Genomic DNA, 9,633 nt, shown 5'->3' on the forward strand with positions numbered 1-9,633 from the left:
ATAGAAAGAAATGCCTTAGCCTATGCACGACAGCATGAAACAGGGATATAAGAGTGAAAAACATTTTGACAAATTGTGGCTGAGGTTTAAGAAAAGCCTTTGAGAGCCAGTTTGGTGTATGGTTAAGTGTGCAGACTCTTATCTGGGAGAGCCGGGTTTGATTCCCCACTCCTCCACTTGCTCCATAGTTCTTGTAGGAGTTGTCCTCGAAAGGGCATCTGCTGCAAGAGCTCTCTCAGCCACAGCCACCTCACAGGGTGTCTGTTGTGTGGGGGGGGAGGTAAAGGAGATTGTGACCAATGTTTCCTCTAAGCTGAGGAGTCCTGTGAGCAAAAATTCTACTTTGTGAGCTACTGGCATTAAAGTTGTGAGCTACTGCCTAAATTAGCTTGCTCTGGGGCCATTTTTCCTGAGCTAAAACAAAAATCTGTGAGCCAGAAACCAAAAAACTGTGATCTAGCTCACACTAACAGCTTAGAGGGAACACTGCTTGTGACCGCTCTGAGATTTGGAGTATAGGGCGGGATATAAATCCAGTATCTTCTTCTAAAAGTCTCATATGTCTTACTCAGCACAGTCAAGCACAAACTGATCATTTTTGACCATTCTGAAAATATCATGGAGCTTTTTTGGGGGGAGGAGGGGATGTTAATGTTATAGCCAGCCCATTTAGCATGTACAGTAACAAATGGATTACTTTTTTTAAAAATTTCAGACCACAGAAAAGATCTTATTTACTCTTACAGATCCTCTGACCTACTTGGATGACCTTCAACACACTTTCTCAAAACCTCTTACGGATTTCAATGAGCTTCCCTTTCTACTGTTTTTGGATATGGAGTGCCTCAGCCTGTAAACAGTAAATGTGTTAATGAACCAAGGAGGCACATAATACTGGTGAGATATTATTGCTTCTTTCCTGACTAGATCCCTGGAGCTGCTATTTTAACACACTGGAAAAAACCCACATACAAGTAAAAGTTAGGAAAGCAACTTGTGGGGGGGGGGGAGGTTTAAATTCCTACTGTCCTTTCACCACAGCCCATATTAATCAAGGAATCCTACCAAGCCTGCTATTTACCATTTCAAAAAATGTTGGGCAAATCCATTCATAGTCAATAAGTCACTAATCCACTGGTAATGCCATCATTAAAGAGGTCTACAAGATTTCACTGAAAACAGCAATGTATTTACAATATTTAACTAGAAGTTATCAAGTTTGCTTGCAAACCAATGCACACCTCTCTGGGAAAACAATGCAAATCAACCGTGAATCCTCTCTGGTATTTTACCTCATACGGCCATAAACAGAAAATTAAAATAGCCCTCTGAAAGAAGAGAGTTATGCACATAGATGGGGTGGGTCACCACAACTTGTGGCAACGTGAGTGAACAGTTCAGCTCCAAGCCAGACAATGGAATGGGTTTAGAATTCGGGAACAGCCTATACACTGGAAGGGCTGTCACAATGAGTTGATGCATGGGGAGGGCCGGTGGCTCAGTGGCAGAGCATCTGCTTGATAAGCAGAAGGTCCCAGGTTCAATCCCTGGCATCTCCAACTAAAAAGGGTCCAGGTAAATAGGCGTGAAAAACCTCTGGAGAGCTGCTGGAGACCCTGAAGAGCCGCTGCCAGTCTGAGTAGACAATACTGACTTTGATGGACCGAGGGTCTGAATCCGTATAAGGGAGTTTCATATGTGTGTGTGTATGTGTGTGTGTGTATATATATATATATATGTTCACGACCTTCTGAAAAAGGTTGTGCGTCAAGTAGAGAATACTCATTCTGATCCGCACTGTGCTCTCAGCGGGACTGTAATGCCTAAATAATTTATTTAGGATATCTCCATGCCGCCTCTTGCAAGCCCTGCTTGAGACAGCTTGAAATTAGTTCACTAATGAACTCACATATGTATTTTAAATTACTTTAATCTACTGTTGTTGCTTTTTTAATGATAGGCTTTAGGGTTGTCATCTTTAGCCAGAGCAACTTCACACTCCACTGGATTTTTAAAAAAAACCACAAAATCTTTCTTCCTTGGCTGTTTCTGAAACTTAACTGATGTTCAAGAACGACTTCCCCTACACTTTTGTGTGAGATGCAGTGGGGCTGTTATTTGAAATGCACCAGTCAAATGGGGCACATGGATTGCCTGGATCCTGACTGTAGAAATAACGTGTATTTGCACAATCTGAAATCTCAATCCAAACCCAAGTTCACTTTTGTCATCATCACTGTAGAAATTCTATCACCACACACTAAAAATAAGTTTGCCATTTTGAAAGTTCTATTTAAAAAAACCCACAAACGTTCATAAAGGCATTCCGCATGTGATGAAAATGCAACCCATGCATTAAAACTCAAAGAGTTTTGTTTATGTCTGAGCAGGAAAGCAGAAGCACCTCAAACACCTAGAAGAACAGACCATTCCAAACAGACCATTCCAAACGACTCACTACCACAACTGATTTATCTTTTCTTTTTTGGAGTTGCCCTTGGGAGCTTCTGTGGTTGAAAGGCAGCCTACGTATATAGCAAATAAAACAAATATATTTGATCTTAAAACACTTCCCCAGAGCATCTGTTCACTACAAAAGAGTTAAGGTTCACCGGGGGGGGGGGGTTGGTGGGAAAAGCGCAGCAAGAACCCATTTGCATATTAGGCCACACCTCTGATACCAAGTCAACCGGAACTGCGTTCCTGCTCAAAAAAAAAGCCGAGATCACTGCGGCAGCAGTCAGTGTGTTATCTCATGGCCCAGAAAGAGTTGCAACCTGATCATAACCAGGGCTTTTGTAGCAGGAACTCATTTCCATATTAGGCAACACACCACTGATGTAGCCTCCTGGAGTTTAAAACAGGCCCTGTACTAAGAGCATTGTGAGCTCTTGCAGGATTGGCTACATCAGGGGTGTGTGGCCTAATATGCAAAGGAGTTCCCGCTACAAAACAAGCCCTGATCGTAACTATGCTTATTGGAAGTCTAACTGGTTTCACTGGATCAAGTCAGTACATCTAGGTCTGCACAATCGGAGAACTAGTGTCAACTGTTCACAGTGACGCATTTATGTTACCGAAAAAGAGTCGAGTCCTACCTCATCGTTGATCACTTCAGACTGCTCTTCCTCTTCCTCCTCCTCCAAATCCAAGTCATTCTGCCTGAGGTACGCTTGCAACGGCATACAGAGCTTCTTTTTAAACGCCAAGAAATCCATCATATTCCCTTGAAGATGTTGCAGGAAAAACAACTCGATCAGGTACTCCTTGAAAGTTTCTTTCAAGATCTCCATTTGCTTGAGGTGGTGGTCCAAACACTGCTTTCTCATCTGAGCAGTCTCTTGAGTGGCAGGGGGGATCTCCTCCAGCTTTTTGGGCTTCTTCACCACAGCACACACCGAGGGAGCGAGGGGGAGACTCGTCAGCCCCTGGGCCATGCTGGCTCGGGAAGGGCTGGTGGGAGGGGGCGGTGAGGTCATCCCAAACGTGGGCGGTCCTCCCACGCCGGCGATCAGACTCCCAGGAGTCCTGTCATATCCCAAGGGTCTGCTCAACTGCTGCCCTTGCAGGACCTGCTGTTGCTGTTGCATGCCTTGGATTATGTTGCTAATTTGCGGCGGCAGGTTATTTGTTGTAATGTGACCAGGACTCGATAAAGGCTGGATGTTTGCCCCGCTAGCGACGGGGCTCTGCGGTCCGAGATGGTGAATGGTGCCTCCGGTCTGCGAGTGGGGCTGCGACAGCCTGCGCTCTCTCACCGCAGCTGGCCCTCCGGGAGAGGAAAGCTGCACCTGAGCCGCCGTGCCTTGAGAGATTTGGGTGATGCCGGATCCTTCCTGATACACGAAGTGCCCGCCGTTCGAAGGGCTCAAGCTGATCTGTCTGACAAGCACGCTCGCGTCCACGAAGCCTCGCGTCGGGCTCTGGCTGCACATGCCCAAGCCAGGCCCCGGGGTACCTGTCCGAACGTTAGAAATGGACTGAACTGGCACGGGGCTGGGCTGCGTGGGGCTTTGAGACTGAACCTGAGGGGGCAGCGGCGAAGTAACTTGGATATAAGAGGGCGATCCATGCTCGAACCTCCTTTGCTGAGGACTGAACTGGAAGCTTGGGGATGTCGGGCTTGAGATGGGCAAAGGGGTAAGGGTGATCTGCTGGTTCCCTGCCGTTACCGAGCCGACATTCTGCAGGGTGATGTTCACGTTCTGGCTGGCCACGGGGCTTCTGCTCATGATAAATTGTTGGATCTGGTAACTAGGAGACTGTGGCGCAGATGGATTGGTGGAAGGAGCAAACGACGCTGCGGGGGATTGCGGCAGGTTTCCCGGCTGATCTTCGCTCTCGCTGCCGGTGAAGGACCGGGACCTTTGGAGCTGGCGTTGTGCGTTTTGAGGTCCATTCCCATGGTGCATTCTCACCTTTTCTAATGTTCACGAATTCTAAAAAGAAATTAAAAAATGGTATTACAAGGGTATTACAAGGAAGGCCAAATGCAGAAGAATAGATGCTTTTGAGCTGTGGTGCTGGAGAAGAATCTTGAGAGTCCCTTGGACTGCAAGATCAAATCAGTCAGTCCTAAGGGAAATCCACCCTGACTGTTCCCTGGAAGGTCAGATGATGAAACTGAAGCTCAAATACTTTGGCCACCAAATGAGAAGGGAGCACTCACTAGAGAAGACCTTAATGCTGGGATGGGAAAGACAGAAGGCAAAAGAAGAAAGGGACAGTAAAAGATGAGATGGCTGGACAGCGTTACTGATGTAACTAACACGAACTTGAGCGGACTTCAGAGGATGGTGGGCCTGGCCAGGCACGTGACTTTGTCCATGGGGTCGCAAAGAGTCAGACTCGACTGTGCGACTGAACAACAACAAATTACAAGGGATCAATCTAACTCAGTAAACATTGCATTTGGCTACATAATTCTCCCACTGGCTACACAATTCTCCCATTTCTTGGTGTTACTCTTGCCTCTACATTCACTTTATTTTCTAAGCTACCACAGACATTTAAATGACAAATTCTCCAGAGCACAGACTTCCCTTTTATTTTATGTTACGCTATAAAGCACCACGTTGATTCTGGATGTGCGTAAATGAATAACGTTTTTTTAATGATTTCCATCTGTCTGTGTGCATGCACAAGCCACTAAACTGTCTTAATTGTTAACACAAAGCTAATTAGAATAATTATCTGAACATATGTACTATGTGAAGGTGCTATTCAAAAACTGCTCAAAAATCAAAGGAAATCTTCACATAAATTCATTTGTTCTCTATGAACTCTGTTTCTTCAAAATATCTGGCACAAAAAAATGAAAATACTTTCATTAAGAAAAAACAAGCAAACAAGAAAAGGCCCTGGTAGCCAACCAAAATTAGTGGTCATTTATCACCCATAACTCTCCATGTGAGAGACAGAGTTTTGTTCCTGACATTACATTCAAGTCTTCCAGACACTCAGAAATCAAGATTTCGCACTGTTTTCTGAGTGCCCCCCAAGCCCAGAATGAGTTAAAGAGTCCCTAAGTTTTTCAGTTTTTTTTCTGCCAGTTGCAACTGATGACATGCAACAAAAATGTCTAAAAGTAACACAGACTTCACTATGTAGTTATCATCTTACCTGGCACAAGTCATAAAGCAGGACAGTTTACGCAATGGTAAAACAACCAAATACTAAAATATAGCTTAAAAGAGTCAAACCCCAATCAGATAAAAATATATAATATAGGCCAAGGGTGGTCAAACTGTGGCTCGGGAGCCACATGTAGCTTTTTCACATATATTGCGTGGCTCTTGAAGCCCCCACTGCCCAGCCGGCCAGCTTGCAGAAGGCATTTCTCTCTTTAAATCACTTCACCAAGCCAAGGCAGCCAGTGGCTTGGAGAATACATTTAAAATTAAAGTTGATTTCTTTCTACCTCTCCCTCCCCCGATCTATTTGCCTGCCTGCCTTGTGGCTCTCCAAAATCTGACATTCATGTCTTGCAGCTCTCAAACATCTGACATTTATTCAATGTGGCTCTTATGTTAAGCAAGTCTAGCCACCCCTGATATAGGCAGAAGAAACAGAAAAATGAAGGTGTCAGCAAATATTCTAAATTGTTTGATTTTTTTCCCATTCACAGCCAGCAATCTACCATAAGTATGGTGGAAGTATTGGATAAACCCTTCTGGCCAGTTTAATGAACAGAGAGGAAATTTTCTTTGAAATCTATTCCCTTTCCTTGACTGCTCTGGCAAACAATGGGACATGTAACTAACATGCCTCACCTTCCCACCTTCCTCTTATTACCTCTTTCTCAATTTATATATTTACTTAATTTCTGTTCCACCTTTTTCCCCAATGAGTACACAGAGCAGTCTACATCATTCTCCTTTCCTCCCGTCTGTCTTTACAACTACCTTGTGAAATAGGATAGAGTAAGAGATTGTGAGACTAGCCCAAAATTACTCAATGAAGTGCCATGGCAGAGTGTGGATTTGAACCCGGGTCTCTCATATCCTAGTATGACACTCTAACCACTCTGGCTGTCTTTACATTCAAGTCAAAATATTTCAACTGTACTATTATAACCAGCTTTCTCTTTTAGGAGAATGCTAATTCCAAAACAGCTAGTACCTGGACAGTATTCCATTTAGCATCCCAAGGTTTTATACATAGGTGTTATGTAATACACAAAAAAACCTCTAAAGAATTAATAAAGGATGTTTTACAGTCCAACACAGTCAAAGTTTATCTTCTCGCCAGAAGATTTTTTAAATTTATTTTATCAAATTTATATCCCGCCCTCCCCTAACGTCTCAGGGCGGCTAACAACAGTTAAAAACCACATAGAATATTAAAAATAATATACAATAAAATCAATCCACACATTTTAACCATAAAATCTAAGATGCATGTCAATGCTTCTGAATACCTATATGTGTCCAATGAGATTGTCAGAGCTGTGGGACATTTGTTACCTCCCCTCAACTATTGAAGACAAGTTAAATAGTTTGGTCTTACAGGCCCGGTAGAACTGTGACGGTCCCACAGGGCCCTGATGTGTTCGGGGAGGGCATTCCACAGAGCAGGGGCTATTGTCGAAAATGCTCTGGCTCTTGTGGTGAACAATCGAACTGCTTTCAGTCCAGGAATCTGAAGAAGATTCTGGGACCCTGAACGTAATAAAGGATGTTTTACAGTCAAACACAGTCAAAGTTTATCTTCTCACCAGAAGCTTTAGAACATTATTTTCTGCTCTTACAATTTTTAACTGAATGAACATAAACTTGTAATCTTCATTATGTCATTCTCCTTGGATTTCCCTGTTATACACTGTGGCTGCTTATTTAATTACAAGTTTTATCATTCATAAAGAGATGCTGCTTGATGTGCTGTGTTGGGAAAACCATTAGAGGGTATCTGCAGCTGATGTCTAGTTGCTTCTCAAAACTGCAAGATCTATGCAAAAAAGAAAGACCTCGTCATGATCCTTCTCACTGCAGCAAAAAACTGTAATAGCCCTAAAAAAAAGATGCAGCCCTCCCTACAGTGCAGTCATGATATATCGAAGTATGGGATTACTTCATCTTTGATAAAATCACAGCTGATTTACAATTTCGAGATTCTCAAACAGAACGCTCGCAACTATCAAAGAAATGGCTTCCTTTCTTTGGATGAAATGGTGTACATCAAGCTCTTCACCAAACCTCACAAATGCCTGCTCATTATTTCTCCTTGATCTGTAGCATCCAACACTGATTTCTATAGAACAAAGTAGGCGTCAGGTCGCACCTTTAAGACCAACAAAGTTTTATTCAGAACGTAAGCTTTCGTGTGCCTGAAGCACACTTCATCAGTCAATATAGAGAGAGTGGGCAGTGAATTAGTATACAAAGTCATGGAAATGTTTGTTAGCAGATTAAGAGAAGCACAATTTGGGGTTTGGTGACTGTCAGTTTATGTTAACTGGGCTGCATCAACAAGAGGGCAATAAAAGTCAGAAGAGCAGATTGATATCTACATAAATAAGTCTGTTGTGATGTTAGCTCTGGGTTTAAAATGAGGGCATTAGTTTCTCAAAAGGTTTAATTTAAACATTTATATACTCATCTATATTTATAAATCTATTTGTCTATTTCTGGAATTATTTTCCAATTTTTCCTAAGCTTACTTGCCTTGCTATGTGTTTTGGAAATAGTGAAATACTTCATAATCTCAGTTGTCATGATGGATTGTATTCAATGTAATATGTGTATACCATACTCTATGCTAAGCCTTTTTTGGTTTGATAACTTACTGCTCCGCTTCCCTTCTCCCAAGGAATATTGAACGTATGAAGCTGCCTTATACTGAATCAGACCCTCGATCCATCAAAGTCAGTATTGTCTACTCAGACTGGCAGCGCAATATTGTGTCCAGTGTTCCCTCTAGACTGAGTTAGCGTGAGCTAGCTCACAGATTTTTAGCCTCCAGCTCACACATTTTTGTCTTGGCTCAAGAAGGATGACCCCAGAGCACACTAATGTATGCAGGCGCTCACACCTTTAACGCCAGTAGCTCAACAAGTAGAACTTTTACTCGCAAGACTCTGCAGCTTAGAGGGAACACTGATTTGTGCCGTATCCTGTTTAACATCAATACATTTTGAAAATGGAAAAAAAAAATCTATGCAGAACTTCCCCTCCACGATGCATTTAACATACTTTTAACGCTGCTCTGAGAGCGTCAGGGGTATCCCTGCATGGCTCTCCCTGCCCCGATTTGATCCCCATCACAGCCCCGTGCAGGGAGCTAAAGCACCAGTGAGCGGCCCAAGACCACCCAGCGGCCTTCGGTGCAGAGCAGAGATTCGAACCCCGGTTTCCCTGAGCCGAGCCCGACCGACTCGGCTCCCCTCGGCGTTCCTTTCGCCTTCCAAGCTCCCCCAACCAAGACAGGGCTTAGAACGGTCGCGGCCTTTTCTTTTTTTGTCCCTCTCCGGCCCCCGTTAACTCTTCTATAACCGAAGGGGGGGAGCGTTCCGGGCCTAGCGGCTCCCTTCAGGCAGCCCGCTGCAAACCTCCCGCCCGCTCCAGACCACCCGGCGAGCCCCTCCTGAGGAACCCGGGCTGAGGCCGAACTTTGGCTCCGGCGTCGCACTTACCGCCTCGAAGCCGGGCCTAGCTCGAGCCATCCGCTCCTGACAGGAAACTGGCCCGGAGAGGAGGGGGAAACCGAAAACAGGAGCATCCGTCGCTTACGAGGGCCGGCGAGGGACAAGCCGCCGACGTCCTATTCCCCCTCCCCTTTCCTCCCCGTTCCCTTCGCGTTTTTACAAAAGAGGGAAAAGAGGCCGTCTCGGGCAGCTTCGTTTCTCCTACTGCGCATGCGGGGAGGGGCTTCAGTGGGCTTAGAGCGGTGCTAAATTTAAATAGGATGGGAAATGGCGGCTTTTGCTAGGGGCAAAAGAAAGACTCCGCTGCCTCCGTGGGGGACGCGGCCAGAATGGCCGCTTAGCTCGGGAGAAGCACAGCGCGAGGGAGGGGGGCGAGGCTGCGCTCTCTGCACGTGCTCAGAGGTACCGGAAGCGCTGCTTCTCTTCTTCCTTCCTTGGTTCCTGCGGCTGGACTTCAACGCAACAGCAGTTTCTCCCTCCGGCTACACCTA

At 44.9% G+C, this 9,633-nt stretch overlaps 1 protein-coding gene and 1 non-coding gene across 2 annotated transcripts in view; one reads left to right on the forward strand and one right to left on the reverse strand.

The window, feature by feature from the left end:
- EP400 (E1A binding protein p400) overlaps positions 1-9,274 on the reverse strand; it is a 115,885-nt gene extending 106,611 nt beyond the window's left edge. Inside the window, exons 1-2 of the mRNA XM_060250300.1 lie at positions 9,131-9,274; positions 3,099-4,439 (exon numbers count right to left, since the gene is read on the reverse strand). Coding sequence (XP_060106283.1) covers positions 3,099-4,412 — 1,314 coding nt within the window. The 5' untranslated portion in view covers positions 4,413-4,439; positions 9,131-9,274. The remainder of the gene's footprint in view (positions 1-3,098; positions 4,440-9,130) is intronic.
- On the forward strand, positions 1,493-1,559 carry TRNAI-GAU (transfer RNA isoleucine (anticodon GAU)). The gene has a single exon. It is a non-coding gene; the product is annotated as a tRNA-Ile (tRNA).
- Positions 9,275-9,633: the final 359 nt, after the last annotated feature.

Source organism: Heteronotia binoei, chromosome 11 (genome assembly GCF_032191835.1).
Source record: "Heteronotia binoei isolate CCM8104 ecotype False Entrance Well chromosome 11, APGP_CSIRO_Hbin_v1, whole genome shotgun sequence".
NCBI classification, from domain to species: domain Eukaryota; kingdom Metazoa; phylum Chordata; class Lepidosauria; order Squamata; family Gekkonidae; genus Heteronotia; species Heteronotia binoei.